Here is a 19,117-nt window from a genome sequence, read left to right on the forward strand (position 1 = left end):
AGTTTCATAAAAATAGTTATCTGAAAATCTTGAGATTTTGAAATTCCATCAGTTCTCTACCAAATCTTCAAACACGAACAAAAGCAACTGAAATATCACTTAGATGAAAAGATTTTATAAAAACCAAATCAAACAAAACTTTGAAGTGCTTGTACTTGTGGAATTATTTCCCATGTAATCAAATAAATAAATAAGAAAATAATATAGACAACACAGAGATCAAAAACGGTCATTAGATTTTAGCATTTCATCCCAGTGCGGAAGAATAGAAGTGAGTCTCCACATATTTAAGGTGAAATGGTGCTGGTGCGGCAGAACAAAAGTGAGAACAAGGCGAGTCTCGCGATATTTACGTCATAGGGTGAAAGTTGATATTAACCGTGTAGGTACATGTAGTTGCAAATATACAACTGTTGATGTCCGCTTTTGTCTAAATATTTATAAAAACTCTCAATACATTTTGTTTTTAACGGCTTAGTTTACGTGTTTAACAGGCTAAACATTTTGGATTCCTCAAAGTTTTTTAAACATTCAGAATAAATAGTGCCGCTCCGTGTTAGCTTTCTTAGTTTAGCCGAAACACCCGCTCGGATTTTTAGCTACAGTATCTTCTCATGAAACCAAACGCCACATGATTAAAGTCCGACTACCTTTAAGTGCCTTGTTTAACCACAGACAGACATTAGGAAGAAACGGTAAGACAAATTAATTCCAACAATTTGAAATAGTGTGAATGTGTCTGGTAGTCGTTTTGTGTTTTTTTATTTTCTCGTTTTGTTGCACAAATTTATTTGCACCTTAATTTAAGCTCACAGGTCATAACTACTTACGTCCATATTACAGCGAAGTATGAGTTTGTGAAGACATAATTATCATACAATATACTGGACTATCTTCACAGGTGGCTTTTGTCATATTTTCTTTATGATGAGTGAAGTGTCTAAAGATGAGCAGATGGCCAAGCTGCTGAAAAGACCCAATGACGACTTGGCAGAGAAAGTGCAGACCACAAAAAGAATAAAAGTGGATGGGGAACAATCTGAAGATGAAAAGAAATATCCCAAAAGGAAAGTGGTCCTCCTTATGGCATACTCTGGAAAGGGATATTATGGCATGCAGGTACAAATATTAGCTGATATGTCTCAGTTCTAAGCACTATATATACTTGCTGTATGTCCACCTAAATTTAAATGTTGCCTGTATTTCAGAGAAACACTGGTACCTCTCAGTTTCGGACCATTGAAGATGATTTGGTCACTGCCCTTATTAAATCTGGTTGCATTCCTGAAAACCATGGTGAAGAAATGAAGAAGATGTCTTTCCAAAGATGTGCCAGAACAGATAAGGTATGGGTTTGGACAGTCAGTACTTCAGTGCTAGGTCTCCATTTTTGGAAGAAAATATCCACCGCAGTAAATAAATGCTATTCTCTAGTATTGAATTTCAGTTGATTTAGTTTATTTCTTTGAATTGTTAGGGTGTGTCTGCGGCAGGCCAAGTGGTATCATTAAAGTTGCGCTTGATTGAAGACATCGTGGAAAAAATCAATGAGAATCTGCCGCCACAGATCAGAGTCCTTGGTGAGAGATTGGTTCCAGATAACTTTTAGTATTTGCTGCCTTTTGGTTTGAAACACAATAAGTCTTAGCTGTTGGAATGATGAGTTCTAAAAGATGGAATCCCGTTCTGTTTTAGAGATTGGAGCTGAGAGGATGGCTGTTAGAATTCAGTAATTAATTTTACTTTTGTTCCCATAGGAATCAAAAGGGTGACCCAGGGTTTCAATTCCAAAAACAACTGTGATGGTCGTACATACTCCTATATGCTTCCAACAGTGGCATTTTCTCCGAAAGACTATGATATAGGGAACATAGCAGCGTTTCGCCTGGAACCAAAGACACTTCAGAGGCTGAATAGTCTGTTTGCTCTTTACAAAGGTACTCACAACTTTCACAACTTCACCTCTCAGAAGGCTCCGAGTGATCCCAGTGCCCGCCGCTACATCACAGAAATGTCCTGTGGAGAGCCATTTATCCACAACAATACAGAGTTTGCGGTGATTACAGTGCGAGGCCAAAGCTTTATGCTGCACCAAATCCGCAAGATGATCGGTCTGGTGATTGCAGTGATAAAGGGGTATGCGACAGAGGAGGTGATGGAGCGGAGTTGGGGACAGGAGAAGGTCGATATTCCCAAAGCTCCAGGTCTGGGACTGGTCCTGGAAAGGGTTCACTTTGACCGGTACAACAAACGCTTCGGAGGGGACGGATTGCATGAGCGTTTGGAGTGGGATCGAGAGGAGGAGGTGATTAAGGCTTTCAAGGAAGCTTATATCTACCCTACTATTGTTGAAACAGAGTGTCAGGAGGGCTCCATGGTCAGTTGGATGTCCACACTGCCTATCCATGACTTTGAAGGCACAGCCGCTGAAACACGAGAGAATAAGGACCAGAATAAGGTACCTTGCAGTGCACTACAAAGCAGCATGATTTACTGGAAACACTGATGTTTCACACTAAAAATAAGTTTTGTGGCATGTTATTTGTTTCTTTCCTTGTTCTGCAGGTCAGTGCAGATGCAGGAAATGATTCGGACTAGGTCATCTTGGCCGCTGGAAGAAGAGACGTGTTCTTACCAAAACATTCTTTCTCTTTTGTTGGGAACTGGATTTCTTTTAGATGTAAAAGCATATCTTCCAAACTGATGTTTTTTTTTATGGACTGATTCAGTTTCTGTTACAGAAATATTATTAAACATAAAGAACGTTATAAAGTCATCTCTGTTCTTTGTTATTATTTCTTAATAATTTAATCCTTAAACAAAGGTTTTTGATACATTTTTTTAATGTGGGTATTGTGTAAAATCATGATTAGGGGGAAAAAAAGCTATTTTTAAGCTTATCTACCTTATGAAAAAGTATGATACCTAGCAGTAATATAATCCAAAACCTGTTTTAAAGTTTGTTTTCAGGCATTTTGTCCAAAACAACTCAATTAAAAAACAATGTTATTTGTAACTTTAAATAATTAATTACTGCAAAATTAGTTAATAAATTAAAACTTTAAATTCAGGGTTGAGCTTTTACATCGGGGAATTAATAAAGTGTATAATTTTTTAAAACTTTAAATTCAGGGTTGAGCTTTTACATCGGGGAATTAATAAAGTGTATAATTTTTAATACACAATGTTTTATCCATGGATGGGCATCTGAATGGACCCAGCAGGCATTGGATCAATCCCGACTGTATATTGATAGGTAATCCTAATTGTCCTCTCTACATGTTGCTAAAAATTACCTCCAAATGACATAACTGACAGGAACCTTCAGTTCAAATTATGTAATCTTGTCGCTAATACTATGGCCTTTGTAGTCATAGTCAACCCCCTGAAGACATCATCTGAACTCCTACTGATGACCTCCAAGCGATGTCATCTGGAGGACTTTTTTAGCCCGAAGCTGCCAAATATTTTGATATAGGGGAGGCAGAGGGAGGTTTCAAAGCATTAATACACATTTACACCCTCAACTAAAGCCAGAGAAAGGAAGTGAAAAATTGGTGAGGGCGCCCTTTAAGAATCAGAAGACCTCCAGTCACTAGAGGGCGACACAACACGAGTGGTTTTGGGCTAGTGTCACATTCAGGTGCCTCAAGTCGTACAGTAAATTAGAACTCTAACAATTTCAGATTTTTATGTATTTTAATTTAATTAATCTTGCACAAAGGCGAGATATAAACATATATGATTAATGCGATTTAACCAATGAAAGTGCTAATTTCGTACAATTTCGAGGGATGTCTATATGTAGTCAAACTTTCATCACATCTGTAATGTTCGTTTTTTTCTTGATATTTTCTTGAACGTGTCATTCGGTTATCATGGCGCTGGCCAGAAAACGCAACGTGAGTTCGGCTAAAAGAACAGAACAAAGTGTTAAAACGGCTAAAATTGATCTCAACAGCAAAGTGGAGACTATACTTCAGAGCAAAAAACATGCTAACGATGTTTTTGACCTCTTCGAGTTCCTTCAGGTAAAAACACCCCCCTACACTCATATGTTCGAGCATAACGTGGAAAGGAATACTGCTCAGCTAACTTTATACGAGGTCAGCTCTTAATGTTACCACTGGGTTCTTACTTTGAAATTTCTAAACCAGTACTCTTCTTGTTTCAGTCAGAAAAAGAGAAGGATGTTATCAGTGCTGTCGCTGCGTGCAGTAAGTTGTTCTGCAGCCTGTTGGAGAGGAAAGAGCTGTACATGGGGAAGCTGCCCGCAGAGGAGGAGGCTTTAAGTGGTCAGTACAAGTTACTATACTACACTATGAGCTGTTACTAATAATCCAATGTAATCCACCTGAAACTGAGATCCACATTTCCTGTCTGGTCCAGGAGGGCACAGTGCTGCAGAGAAGTACCGCATCTACATGAGACACCGTTACCACAATTGCGTGGAGATGCTGCTTGAACACCTGAGCCATGACGTTCACAGTGTCAAGGTGAGTTACCTAATTGTAACTTCTTCACCTTTTGTCGCACATTCGCCAGACTAGTTGCATGAGAGAAGTGATGTACAAGTGATACTACAGTGCCTATGAAAATGAGCTTTCAATGTTTATATATGTATTGATTACAGTTGATTTAATGTGGTCTTTTTGGCACAAAATTACCAAACAAGATGTTTTAATGACAATAAGCATATTCTATTGGATCAAAAACAAAAATATATTTTTATGATAACATATAATTATAACATTTTTATATGTGTTTAGTTATTTAGGGAAAATTGTATGCTCTTTTTTTCATAGAAGGGTACACGCAATTTATATATGTGAATTACTAGCGTTTTTTTTTTCTGCTTTTTGTGCAAAAATTAATACAGTACACATAAGTACCTAACCTTTGTCCAGTATGAGGTGATGCATGTGTATATATTTCCTTTAGACCTTCCCGTCAAAATTCTAATTGCCGTCTGTTACCTGACAACAGTGAAAAGGGAGCAATGTAAATGGGATCAAGTAGCCCCCTATGCAGATTGTTTACAGCCACAATTTGGAAGCGTATACAGACAATGTATGTAGAGCCAGATCTACATTCAGTTATTATCTTTTTAATCTTTGCGAACCCGCAAGCTGTGAGGCGGAAGCGCTAACTACTTAACCACTGTGCTGCCCTCTCTCTAGTATCATATTAACTAAACTGTGATGTATAAGGTGTAATTAACTAATAAATAGTGGTGGGTGTCCTGACTAGAAAAGTGGTTTCTCTGTTTTTCATAAATAACTGTCAAACACAGGAGAGTGCCTTGTGCTGCCTGATGAAGTTCGCTGCAGGTGAAGGACAGTATCCTCTCGAGGATTTGGACTGGAGTGAACACTATAGCTTCCCTAGGGAACTCATACAGGTAGGGTTTCATATCAAGCAACCTGATTTCTCCATGCTACTCGCCAAGTTTTTGGAAATATTAAGTTAATAGTCATCAATTGCACATTCACCTTCTGACATCTTAGTTTTTATACCATGATCAGGCACTGGTGGACAAACTGCTGTCCAAAACTACAGACAACTCCCTGCTCATCTCCAGGTTTCAGGAATTCCTTGAGATGGAGGATGTACGCTATTATGTTATGAGCTCTATCCGTGAGAATGTGGGCCGAGTCATGGACAAAAACAAAGGGGTAAGGGGACATCACCTAATGCGTTTGTTTCCATCATCCCATTTAAAATACTTTGTTTCCAGACATCACTTTTTGTGCTGTAAACATGTCGTGTTCCTTTCAGGAAGTGTTGCCCATATACCAGAACAATGTGTTCACCCTCTTGTCTAATATTAATATGCCAAGCAAGGAGTCGGAGCTCACCAACTATATGGTCAAACAAGAAGGTGAGACCTGCTTTTTTGGAAATTATCACAACTAGTTTCCTCAGGATGATGAATACCTGTGTTATACGATAGTTCTGTTGAAGGAGTTTGATTTCATTTTCAGCGAAGCATGAGGACTGGAAAGCTGCTAAACTAAATGTGAGTAAAATATTTTTACTTCAGATTTCTGCTTGCAAAATATTTCCAGAATAAGATTTTAAATGTTCTACATCACTACAGGAACACAAGCGTGTCTTTGAGAGGATGTGGCTTGGCTTTCTCAAGTATAAGGTATTATAAAAAAAATATTTTTTTAAATAAATGCAAGTAATTTTAAAGCAGTATACATTTTTTCTTGTTTTGTAAGTAATGATTATATTTTACTGATTATTTTTTCGTGTCTCTCTTTTAGTTGCCAAACAACATGTATAAAAAGGTGTTGGTGATCCTCCATGACTCTATTCTGCCCCACATGAGTAAACCCACACTGATGATTGACTTCTTGACTGCTGCCTATGAAGTTGGTATGTTACGCATGTGGCTGCAACAACTCCATGTGAACTCAGAATGACTACTTTAAATAACCTGAATGGCATATTACTTTTGGTCTTTAATATAATGTTTCTAAATGGTGATATCATGATAGGGAATTTTATGTTTTTTTTTGAACAGGTGGTGCAATCAGTCTGCTAGCCCTTAATGGACTTTTTGTCCTCATACATCAACACAACCTGTAAGTATTATATGAAAAACATATACATTTGGTGTTTTTAAATAGTCTGTACCAAAATAAATCTCTAAGGGAAGATTTTAGACTGAAAGATACTTTAATAATGCTAATAATGCTATATGTATGTGTTTTGCAGAGATTATCCAGATTTCTACAAGAAGTTGTACAATCTTCTTGAGCCTTCAATTTTTCATGTGAAGTACAGGGCACGCTTTTTTCACCTAGCTAACCTCTTTCTCAGTTCCAGGTAAGATCATTCATACTTCAGTTTTATTGAATTTTTTATCTATCTATCTGTTAACCCACTTAAAGTTGTCTGCACCTGTCCTCTTGTAGGCAGGTATAGCTACTACCTCTTTTATTTGTCCTGTAGTCCTTAGCTTAACACACCAACATCTGAACCTCTCAGTTAACCACACCTTTTGATTACTGGCCACTTCGAACTAAATATAGGTCAAGTGAAATTATATTTGTTCTACTTTTTAGCACTGTGACCACAAAAATATTAAAAGCATCCATGTTAGTAATTTGTATGGCTGCCTGTTTGTGCTTTCCTCTAGTCACTTGCCAGTGTACCTGGTGGCTGCGTTTGCTAAACGCTTGGCTCGCTTGGCTCTGACAGCCCCGCCTACCGCACTCCTCATAGTGCTGCCCTTCATCTATAACCTGATCCGTCGCCACCCGTCCTGTAGAGTCCTTATTCACAAGCCTGGCACCGAGGACGGTGAGTGTCACTCTTTCAATCAATAATTGAAATTTCTCAAGATTTGTAAATGAGTAATTTATAATGATCCAAAGTGTAATAATTTGTATAGTTTTTACTGGAATGTACATTCTCCTCTACAATGAAAGGAAGGATTTTACAACATATGTTTCTGTTCATAACAACAGAGCCTTTGGCAGACCCATATGTAATGGACGAAGAGGATCCTGCTCAGTGCCATGCCCTAGAGAGCAGTTTGTGGGAGATTAAGGTGTGTATATGATGGCTTTGTGTCGTGGCAAAATTCGACAATTACTGGTAACAGACACCTCAAGTGTAATCACTAAATAGGCTTCCACATCCAGGGTGTCTTTAGGGTTTTATTTTGTTGCAAGAGAGAAGTGCATAAACAGACTCTCAAGTCTCCGTCCATGCAGTTCTAAAGTCTTAACATGTCAAATATGATTTTATATCCTCCTGTTGCTGGGCAGAATAAGCTTTACCCTCCTCCCCAATGCCAAGTGTCACAACATCGCAATAAAACATCCCACACAAGCATAATGAGCACATTTCATGAGTTAAACTAAATCATAAGCATTAAAAGTATACATGCTTGATTTTCCGTCACACTTTGGTTACACAAATAAATCATCTGTAACACTGGCTACAACTGACTCGTTAGCCAAGCTTTGTCCCATGTCGATTGATGAAATAAAGGAACAAAGAATATTACAGTTTTTCTGGAAGTATATTTCAAAATAAACTTTACCATCTGCAGACGCTGCAGAAGCATTACCATCCAGATGTGGCTAAAGCTGCGATGTTGATCAACACACCCCTGTTAGAACAAGAGGATGACATCAGTGAGGTGCTGGAGATAACAACATATGAGGTGACTTTGAAGGTTTAGTGGCTTCTTCATCTATTTTAATTTTAGGTTTCATAGTTAACAGTGTTTTCTACCAGGGCATGCAGGATACGTGGAAGTTGAGTGATTAATGACACATGTTCTTTTCCCCAGCTGATGGAAAGAGACCTGAAGCAGACACAGACCAAGAACATCCCACTGGAGTTTGAAACTGCCACACAGCTGCTAAATAAAGACAGAGATGTGTTAGGACAAAACTTCTGTCTGGATTAAACTAAGTAGTGATCTGCATTTAATGTATGGTCTATATTTGTTGGAACAGTTCAGCTGTTAAAGTGGATATAAGATTGGACCTGACAGAAAGTATGGACAGACTTATCTTTAGAAAATTATGGCAGCAAGAACAAGAAAAAATCATTTGTTCTGGAATTGTGTTAATATGTTTTTCTCTATGATTTCCTTGATGTGACTGTTATACACCAATAAAAACTTTTTCCTAAGCCCTTTTTTTAATCTTCACGTCCTGCTACACATGAATAGGATTTAATTTAATGTATATTAAATGTAGAAGCATCATTTTAATCTTGTGTTTTACTCCTAGTGCTGCCAAAATGGTCAGAAACACAAAGGCTTATTATCCTGTCATATGTAGTGCTGAGTTCAATACTTACAGCAGTAGCAGCATTTTTGTGGAGTTGTTTAGCCCTGAAGTAGACACAAAATAGTTTAATTAAAAGTTGTCAGACTTCAACATCCAATCCGCAGACAAAGGCACTTGCTACTTCCTGTAGAGGTTGTTCCTGCTGTGTTTGGCTGGAGCCAGCTTCTCTTGGAACTTTCTGGCACAATTGAAACATACCTGTTGGACTCTGAGCTGAATTGAACACTGGCATGGTTGAAACGTTAATATGTATGTTTTTATTATTTACAAAACTTGCAGTTTATGTACAATAGGTTATAATGAGGGCCAGCTCTCTCATTTCTCCATCCCAGGTGAGAGGTTATCACTGCTCTGTTCTGTCTCTGGTTTGTACTTCCTTTTGTTGTAAAGTGTGACATATGGCCACACAGCACGCAGCCTCGGTACAAGAACGCTGTGAGAGAAAAATCTGAATCAGAACTGACTTCTGTTAGAAAAGAGCAAGTCATGTCAGTGAGAAGCTGTCCAGCAAGACTCAGCCAGACACGCTGCACGGAGAAAAAACACATTTAATGCCACGGGAGCCACAGAGTGTACAGTAACTGTGCTGCTTTAAGGCTTTGCGTTTTAGTGCTTTAATGTATTTTTGTAGGTTTTGTTGATTTGTTGTTACTGGGGATTACCAGAGGGTCACAAGGTCTAATAACTTGTCAATACCTGCAAGGTGAGAAGACAGCAAAACAGTGTGGAGGGACATTGTGAAGAGGACAAGAGGAAGTGAAGAACATCATTCATCTGGGTGATACTTGATTACCTTGACTTGTATTCTAATACTTTTAACAATATATTTTACCTACTGAAGAGTATACATGTTCAGAACTTTGTTTAAGTTTATCAGGTGTTACAGTCGGTTCTTAGATTAAAATTGTCATCGTTTATAAATGCTAGTTTTCTGTAGTTACTAAAACCCTACCAGTACAATCAACATACATGCATATGATAACATAAAACCAGTACAAAGCTTGGTGCATGACCCCGAGTAATTGACTGCTTTTGTAAAGTAAAAATATTGTAGAAAGAAATGAATTATCCCATTACTTACCTCTAAATTCATTTGTCTATGTAGTGTAATTGTGCTTAAATGTCACTAGTGCATCAGTGGTCTTCCCAGAATCAAGAGGAATTAACTACCTGGGGTCACAGTCTATTAACGTCTCCTTCTTTAAAGACAGATCACGTACTTTAAAATAAAGCAGGGTTATCAATTAGTTAAAGTTTTGTTGATCACTAGATTAATTAATAGTAACATAGCAAATAAGAAAACCCCTTTCAAGCCCCGATCATGACGTAGGCACAGTTCTCTTCTCTCAGCTGATAAATCTGCATGAGATGCGTTGGCAGCACAGCAGGCTCACAGAGGTCTTGGCAGGATTGGACATTTCTGTGTAAATCTACAGGACTCCTGAGCTTTGTGTTTGTTCATTCTGTCCTGATCCTCCAGCATCCTGTGGGGAAAAAGAAGATATTCAAGGTGAGTCAGCACGGAGAGGCTGTGTGTTTGGCAGAGTCTCTTAAGAGCGACAAGATAGAACAAGGAAAAAGCAAATATGAAAACTTGTATTTCTACTTTGTCCATTAATTATTGACACTTTGTTACTGGGTGTCCAAAAACCATGTTTTAAGTGTCATTAAAAAAAATAGTTTGAAGAAAATAGTTTAAGAAAAAAAGGACTGTTTTGTTTGTGTGTTAAAAAGCATCCATTAATCTAAAAGACAAAATCAGAAGCATTAATCAGCTGTTTGAGTTTTTATTGATATGAACCAGTAGATAATTTCAGTCTACTAAGGTACAAGTAGCTTCCATGTGACGGTGTGGTGTACAGCAGTTACAGTGAACACATCATTCCTGCTTGTAGTAAGTGCATTTTTGCACAAAGGTACAAAGCTTCAGGTCAACAGGTCAAAGATAAATGGGGATTTAGCACCAACTGATAAAAGCTGATGCTTTTTCTCTCCAGGCTCCTCCCATTGCTGTGATACATAATCCTCTCTTATGTAATTGAGTGGAGCTTTCTCTCTTCCTAAACGCTCATACAGACGGGCTACACCATGTGTGTACATGACAAACACTCCAGTTAGCGCTTGTAAACACATGTATAGATGAACTGGGGTAATGGTGCTCAACTGGAATAATTTAAACTGGATTTTTACATATGTGGCTGAACTTGCTGTCAGGGATTTATTAGGAAACAAGAAGATAGATGATAATTGAATTTTACAGTAAGTGCCAAATAGCTCTCTGTCAGACTCATTAGTGCTGACATAAGTCAGTTTACAATTTCATTTTGTTTTTCTCTGATTGCAACAATTATTACTGTATGTGTTTGCTGTTGGTGAAGTGGCACCCTGTCTATATTAAAATAGATTTGTTTCAGGTCAGTCTTGGCATGGAGGACAGTATTGATATTTAAATTAATATCATACATACTTTTTGGAAGATGTGTTCCAAAAAGTATTATCATAGTTCACCATTTGTCATCATAGTAACTGACTTGTAGTATGTATACATGTAAATTATAGGGATTTGTAATTTAAAGTACTTGACTTATTTGAGTAAATCTTCAACTTGTTAGTGAAAAATAAAACTCATAAAACCTCCCAATCTTTGGCTATTGGCAGCTATTAGCTAGAGCATGTACTGAAATAATAAATATAGGAACAGCTACATTCAGCAATCAAATGCATTTTATTCTTCAACAGTGCAAAGATCAAGTTTTGCAAAATGAAAGTAAAAATCTTATTAAAAAAAAGTCTAAATTAGCAAAGTAAATTGATGTGGATACCTATCACAATTCCCACGTACTTTGAATATTCAGTGTGCATTTATTATGTACACATTCAGTTGTGTGTTTGGTTTGGTTTCTCTGTGTACTGTGTATGTGTTTGATATGGAGGTGTGAGAAGAGTGTGAGTTGCAGCGGGTGTCTGTGTTTGTGTATAATCAGGGGTTGTGTGGGTTTTGAAGGTGATAATGCGGGATCACACGTCGAGCGCTAATGTGGAGGAGCTGCTGAGGCAGTCTCAGATGGAGTTACAGTGGATCCAGAGACAGCTGGCCATGATCACCGCCAGAAACATACATCATCACCAACTGCACACCAAGGCCAAGGTACTGTGCTACCACACACTGGAAGCCTACTACTATTATTACTGATCCTGCAGATAAAATTACATTTACTGAGGGGTACTTGTTTTTACCTTTTTTAAAAAGAAATTAGTCCTAATCTGACAGATGTTCATTACATATCTGTGTGATGTAACACCAGACAACTCATGATGTAGTAGGAGTCTTTCTTCTCTGATTCGTTCTTTAGATCACCAAAACATTACTGCTGCAAATTGGGAGGTGTTTCTTTTTATTTCAAAATTAAAACTGTTGCTACTTAGGATTCTAGGATTCTAAACGATCGCATGTTTTGCCAAATCACTGATGAGATTTAAATTAAATGCATTTTAATACACCATCTCTAACAGACTTCTTGGGCTATTTATTTAACTGTGGTTGTAATTTTGTAGTTCAATTAAAAAAAAAAAGCATCTTATGTAACAAAATTATCATGTTGTTACAACATGCCTGTGTGTTGAATGGTGTGTAATCTGACTCCAGATGTGCAGATGGTAAAGATTTCTGTGTCTGACAACAAAACAGTTTTTTTTCTACACCTGTCGGCTGTTGGTATTACATTGCCTGATTAGGATCAGTTTCCCACTCAGAACTTATTTATGCTTCTTTAGAAGAGGAACAATACAGAACAACTGATTTTAAATGCGTGGCCTGTCCTTTGTTGTTGATTTTATTTTTGTCATTTGAGTGTTGCGAGTGTTGTTTCTCAGAAGAAATCTAGGAAGTACTAAGCATGATAGATCACGTTGTTCCAACTCCTTCTCCTTATACATAACAAAAGACAAATATCAATATCAAAGACAGATGCATACAGGTGTAAGTCAGTCCCAATCCTTATTTTATCTATAGATGTGACTTCAGACCATTCTTAGGCAATAACAGATCATCTTTGTAGATTTCCAGTGGACCTTGAAGCAATAAAAGCTTAGAGTTAATAAAGGGTTTCAAAGCAACTTCCTGTAACCCCTTATAAATAAATCGAAAAACAAACAGTAACATGCTACTTGACATAAATGAGTCAGTATAATTCATTTTCCCATTCCTTGGCTTGTTAATCTTAAGGGACAGAAAGGCACAACTAACAGCTCTTCATTGTTTAAAAACTCAGGCCATCAAGTAAATTATAAATCATTTATCTATATGTTTTTGCATCAAATTGCCATTGAACAGTCCAGTAAAATGGAAATTATAAATTTTGTTAGCTTGTCGCTAAGTGTTCAACCCATGACACTGTGCCTGGTGTCCTGCCATTATTTTTATTCCATTCCTTGACTTTTACAAATATGACCAGAAGAGGACAGCATTTCTGAAAACATGGTTTAGTGAAGTCCACTAAGATGTGAAATAGACCAGGCCATGATGTGGTCAAAAGATAGCAGCTTTTTTTTTTGTCCTTTCAGCTTATCATGTGAGTTCAGTGTCGCCACAGCGGATCATTGTCTGCATGTTGATTTGGCACAGTTTTTACACTGGATGCCCTTCCTTACGCAACCCTCCCCAATTTCTACTGGGCTTGGACCGGCACTGCACAGCTTGGGAAGGGAACGGGCTGTTAGGTGTTCAGTGTCTTGCCCCACACTTCGACGTATAGTTGGGACTGGGGATCAAACCACTGACCCTGTGGTCGGTGGACGACTGCCTTACCAACTGAGCTACAGCCGCCCTTAGATAACAGCTTCTTTAAGTAGTTAAATTACAGTTACAACTTCAGCTATTTACATATTTGAAAGAACCATTTCATACTTTTCTCAACTCCAGTTTCCTTGTGTCCCTGAACCCTGGACTCACATGGCTTGAGGGTTCACGCCTGAAAAACAATACACTGGGCTGCATCCACAGTAAAGATGGGAACCAACAGTGAGCAAGTGTTGCTAGGTAACAGAGTGGAACAGTGTGTCTGTCCTCAACTCTGTCTCGTGCCTCCGCCCTAGTGTTAAACAGATAACAGCTATCGACAGAGCACGTTGAGGGCCTGCTGCTGATGTAACCTCACTAAAACTACCACAATGATTAAATATGAGACCTCTGCTCAGGGATTTAGAAAGGTGAAGAGAGCAAAGGGATACTTGTATGTGAAGTCTATCCAGGAACATGACATCATAGATTAGATTTGATGCTAGAGGAAAGTTATAATACAAGTTGTCATATCACGGTGAAGCAAATGTCAGCAAAACAGAAACCCCCTATTTGGTATGTTAAAAAGACGTGAAGGACATAAGAATGCTGATTCAGATGTACACTGCCTATTTGAATGAAAGCTGCCATGCATCTTTTTCTACATGGGCGTCGTGTTTATTTAGTAGAACGAGGCATGCACATATCTGTGTGTGAGACAGACAGACGGAGAAAAGAAGGGAGGGCAGAGAAGACATTCAAAGTATGAAACAAGGCGTTAAAATGTTGAGGAATGGGAAGTGTGAAAGTGTGTGTAAGACTGCCACGAAGCCACTGTAGCAGTTTTGTTGTCACTGTTAGAGCCAGACCTCTAGCTGGCTGCAGTTGCTTACATCCCAGCTATTATACAGTACCTGCAGATTGGAAACTCCTCAATGCTCCTGCACATACAGACACTCACACACGTGGATGTACCACCTCTGCTCAATAGCTCCTTGTGATGTGACGTATCATCACAAACGTGTTTGCATACTAGCATTGCTGTCTCATCCTCTTTTCCAGATGTTAGGTTTTTTGGATTCAAAACACACAGTATTACTCTACATCATATTGCAGGTGCTGCAATTTTAAATGGCAATTTTTCTGAAACCAAACATTATCTATTCTTACTGGAGAAGTGACTAAGTGATTAATTCTCTTCTGAGTAGTTGATGTAAAGATGTAAAGCAGCCATCCTGAATCCCCCTCTGTTAAACACATATAACAACGTTTAACACCGCACAGGAGTTGCTTTATACTAATTAAATGGCTGTTTCTCTTTTGCCGATAACATCCACTGCTGGCAGCAGGGATCACTGATGCAAGTATTTCACTCACACACCAGATGGCATTATGTCTATTAAAATCACTGGTGGCCTGGTGGCTCAGTCAGCTCAGCACATGCCACTTAACCACACTGCCCTTGGTTCAAATCCTGCCACTTCACATTGCTTTCGTAATCCATTCTATCTGGTGTCCCTTCACCTCAAGTCATCCAGTAAAACAGAAATGCCAAATTTTAAGAACAAATAAAGATACTTCACAGTAAACCACTCGATGAATACACACATTTCTGTCTGTCGTGGGGAATAACATCAGCAGCTATTAATTACTTTCAGTGTCTTTCTATGCATGCCACAAAGTAGTACAAAGCCCCTATTAAATAATTATATGCTGTAACATGTTTTAGTTGTAAAAGCTAACCATATTATCTGTATTGCTTAATAAATGGTTACCAAAGCTTCCTATTGTTTGCCAGTTTTTAATATTTTATTCGTGCTAGTGGGAAATTTTTCTACAGCTGAAGCTGCTTTTAAAGGAATACTGTACATAATTTTGCATAGAAAATTTGCTGTATTTTTTTAATTAAAGTGTTAAACTCAACTAAATTCAAGTACAATTTTAATTTTTGTGGTCCCTCTTATTAGTAGAACGTGAATATCAGTTTTTAAAGTGGCTGGTTTTAGGTAATCCAAAATCTATCAAAATCCATTTTGATAAGTCTGAAATGTTCATGGTTGTTTGCAGTGGTGATCACCTTACTCGTGAAGAGAAAAGCACATACAACACATAAATAATCCATCACATAACCAGCATCACCAGCATCATGCCCAAGTCTGGATGTATTTGTGAGATTATATTTGTTGAACTTTGTATTTTACTTGGAACTGGTCACTACTTGTGGTGCGGTCTCATTGTTACTCATCCACACTAAAGTAAAGTAAATATTTCAGAAAATTTGTTTGGGATTAGATGCATGGCCCAGAATGTTTCTGTTTTTCTTTCCCTTTCTCCCCTCCTGGCTCACATTCAGCAGAAGACAATGTCAGTATTTACTGTAGGCCCAGAGTACACGAGTGCGTCATGATTACAGACTCTGACGCAGCTCCTGTCGCAGCAGCTTTGGCAAGTCCCCCGGTACAAGGATGAAGTCTTAAGTGCACGGCACAATTGGACCCTGCCTGACAAGAGTCTGATTGTAGTCATCGCCAGATTGGTGTCATTACTCATCCTGACTGGCGAGACTGTGGGAGGAGCCTGCCAGCAGATCAAGATGACGATGAGATGGATGACTTTTAAACTTGTCCAGAGTTGTCAATTTTTTCCCAAAATGAATCTCCTGAAATGCTTCTAATTGCTTTCACTGTGACAGATTTTTTTTTTAGTCTAACTACTCAACCCGCCTAACCATTTTTTCCAAAGTGTATCTCCTGCTGAGAGTCAACCTCTGGCCAATATTGACTACCAGCCTACGTCTGAGATTGTCCTTTTGGGTTGGGGGACTAGAATCTTGATCTCGATCTCTAAAAGTGACCTGTTTTGACCATGGATGCGAAGAATGCTCCACACAGAAAAGCTGTAGCTGGCCGGTGGATTCAAATCAGGGACCTTCTAGCTTTGAGGTGGCAGTGCTAACCACTTCACCAAGGTGCTGCTCATTTCATCCATCCATCCATCCATTATCTGTACCCACTTATCCTATGTGGGTTGCAGGGGGGCTGGAGTCTATCCCAGCTGTCATAGGGCGAGAGGTGGGGTAGACCCTGGAAAGGTTGCAAGTCCATCTCAGGGCCAACACAGGGAGACATACACAGACAGACAACCATTCACACAACCTATAGGCAAATTAGAGTAACCATTTAACCTAACATGTATGTCTTTGGACTGTGGGAGGAAATTGGAGTACTCAGAGAAATCCTACACAAGCACAGGGAGAACATGCAAACTCCAAAGTAGCTCATTTCAGTGACTCATTCCTTACGTGGACGTCGATACGGCTTAATATCACACTCTAAATTGAAGGACTGTATGTTTGTCTGTTCTCCCTGTGCAGAAATAATTGGCAGTCCTATCCATCTCAGTCTGTTCTTGGAAATTCCAACATATTACGCTAGTGGGTTTATCATTAGGCTTGGCAGGTTTGTTGTAATAGCAGGTGGATCTGGCTGTGTCTCTCACTGCTTGGATGGTCCAACACACTGGCTTTGGTGGCTTTGGACTGGGCACACTAACATCTTGCTTGTAACTTAATTTTTTATATTTGTTTTGTGGATGATAATAGTCTGGCTCACACTCAGGCATTTTGATTGTTGTTTGCATGTGCGAGTCCTATTGTGGGCCTGAAAGATACCAAATGTTCTGGTAACATGCTAACTCATAATAAAATAACCCAATGTTAGAACCATCTGTTGGTTAGTCTGTCGGGGCTTCTTTCAAATCAAACAGTTTCTTCAGTGGGGTGGGCTGACATGCTCACCTCTTTAATTTCCAACCAAAAAAAAAGGATAATTAAAATTGTTTGCGTGAGAACAAAGGCAGCAATGTAGAGAAACAAAATAAACAGGCCTCTGAGTAAGTTTCTGTTAACACAGACTCCATTTTAACACAGCCCTTGTAAATGAGAAACACTGTATCTTTCACACACAGTAAAACTTTGAATACAACCTAATGCAGTACAGGTTTCTTGTAGGTGTTGGTGTTAATGTTGTCCTTTTATAGCTGTGCTAATATTGAAGTGCATGGCTAACAAAGTGTGCTTTTTTCTCAGGCAAATGGGAAGCCCACATCCAGTGTGTCATGTCAAATATTAGCTTTCTAAATGTTCCCAATTTATACATTCATACTTCTGAAAGTAGAACAGAGCAGAGCATGAAGAGATTTTTACTCTGATACAAACCAGGGAAAAAACATCCTCACATCCTTGGAAGTTCTTCTTTTTGATTTCAGGAGGCAGAAGTAATTTACAGTGCATTTACTTACAGACTTATAAATCAGCAACTATTACCTCTGCCCACAGTTGCACAAATTCTCTATCTGCAACACCTGTGTTGGCCTCAAAGTGATGGGAAATTCTGATAAATACAAGACAGATGGAAAACCATTTTTTTTCTAAAGCCAGACAGATGCAAGCCTAAAATTCCAGTCAGATCAAAACATAAAGCCTGCCTGCTGCAGATATGCAACATATTTCAGGTTAATGTTGGTAATTTCTCTTCATTTAATTTTGTTTCCCAGTCAAGGTATGAGGTTTCATCCCATCAAGCTACAAGCCACTCAATCTACAACGTTAACCGCTTTCGACTGCTGGAAGAGAGAAACAGAGCTCTGAAGCTCGAAGTATCCACACTTCGCCATGAGAAACAGCATTATAGGAAACAGGTAAACTCCCTACTTTCTCCACCCAAGATTAGTCTTTAAAGAAAAGACACATGTTCAACATCTACCTTCTAAAGGCCACTCTTCACTGTTCACACACACATTTGAGATGTCAATGAGTGCACTGCAATACAGTCCCTTTGGCAGCTGTGTATGCAGCCCTGTGCACATATACATACTCCCCTGTCATGGTCTTGGGTATGCAGACATGTGGGCATGTAGTTTGAAGTGTATTGTGGATTGACTCTGTCTGTTTGCAGTGCCACGTGTATTTTTGTTTGCACTGTATGTTCAGTAGTATATTTAGTGACTTTGTGCTTTGGAGACCCCTCCCAGGTGGTCTCCTATGGCAAGGTGTGCCTACTGTTGTCTTGGCAACATGCCAGACAGAAGACAATGGCTGCTTCTGTTTTAAGCCTCAATGGTTTGAAATTTGTTTTCATAAAATAGATCAAAGCCCGCATTCTGCAGTTTGCATTGACAAAGCTTTTCCTGAAAGTGTTTCAGTTGTTCAGTTCACCGCTGATTTGGGTTGTGATTGGAGGCATTGTCCCATATGTGTACAAATTTCCCAGATTTGGAACATGGACATTCATTGTTAAAGCTAAGAAACCACATCTAACGCAGCACAATGATAATGAGTTTGAATTTTTTCTCCATTGCCACATACTAACACCTTTCTGGTATGATGGTAAAATTCATGGCTCTCGGCCCAGTGGGAGATTTTGTCCATCAACACAGCTCTTCACAGCCAAAACCATGCCCCAAACCCTGCCCTTTGGTATGTCACCGACATTAACATGCAGTACTCAGCAGCATAACT

The 19,117-nt window shown here is 38.8% G+C and overlaps 3 protein-coding genes across 16 annotated transcripts in view; all 3 read left to right on the forward strand.

The window, feature by feature from the left end:
- The first annotated feature begins 337 nt into the window (after window positions 1–337).
- pus1 (pseudouridine synthase 1) lies at window positions 338–2,776 on the forward strand. 2 transcript variants are annotated; one of them, XM_067485017.1, is made up of 6 exons: window positions 338–695; window positions 902–1,119; window positions 1,209–1,346; window positions 1,478–1,580; window positions 1,758–2,458; window positions 2,566–2,776. In XM_067485017.1, exons 1-6 carry the CDS (start codon window positions 632–634, stop codon window positions 2,596–2,598), a joined length of 1,257 nt encoding a protein of 418 aa, XP_067341118.1. In that variant the 5' UTR covers window positions 338–631; the 3' UTR covers window positions 2,599–2,776. The 2 variants fall into 2 exon arrangements, with proteins under 2 accessions (XP_067341118.1, XP_067341119.1); XM_067485018.1 differs by having other exon boundaries at window positions 938–1,119.
- Window positions 2,777–3,842: 1,066 nt separating this feature from the next.
- On the forward strand, window positions 3,843–8,661 carry noc4l (nucleolar complex associated 4 homolog). Its single transcript, XM_067485022.1, has 15 exons — window positions 3,843–4,031; window positions 4,175–4,295; window positions 4,390–4,496; window positions 5,294–5,401; window positions 5,526–5,675; window positions 5,779–5,881; window positions 5,985–6,019; window positions 6,101–6,151; window positions 6,273–6,384; window positions 6,533–6,593; window positions 6,727–6,837; window positions 7,151–7,314; window positions 7,482–7,564; window positions 8,072–8,185; window positions 8,315–8,661. Exons 1-15 carry the CDS (start codon window positions 3,879–3,881, stop codon window positions 8,432–8,434), a joined length of 1,593 nt encoding a protein of 530 aa, XP_067341123.1. The 5' UTR covers window positions 3,843–3,878; the 3' UTR covers window positions 8,435–8,661.
- A 622-nt stretch (window positions 8,662–9,283) lies between these two features.
- Window positions 9,284–19,117, forward strand: part of rimbp2a (RIMS binding protein 2a) — a 52,610-nt gene continuing 42,776 nt past the window's right edge. For 8 of the 13 annotated variants that reach the window (XM_067484524.1, XM_067484530.1, XM_067484531.1 and 5 more), the window contains exons 1-3: window positions 9,284–10,332; window positions 11,827–11,970; window positions 18,154–18,297. In XM_067484524.1, coding sequence (XP_067340625.1) covers window positions 10,186–10,332; window positions 11,827–11,970; window positions 18,154–18,297 — 435 coding nt within the window. In that variant the 5' untranslated portion in view covers window positions 9,284–10,185. Of the gene's footprint in view, window positions 10,333–10,581; window positions 11,082–11,826; window positions 11,971–18,153; window positions 18,298–19,117 lie in introns of those variants that run through there. The other 5 variants (XM_067484534.1, XM_067484536.1, XM_067484537.1 and 2 more) reach the window with 3 other exon arrangements.

Source organism: Channa argus, chromosome 18, assembly GCF_033026475.1.
Source record: "Channa argus isolate prfri chromosome 18, Channa argus male v1.0, whole genome shotgun sequence".
Classification (NCBI taxonomy): Eukaryota; Metazoa; Chordata; class Actinopteri; order Anabantiformes; family Channidae; genus Channa; species Channa argus.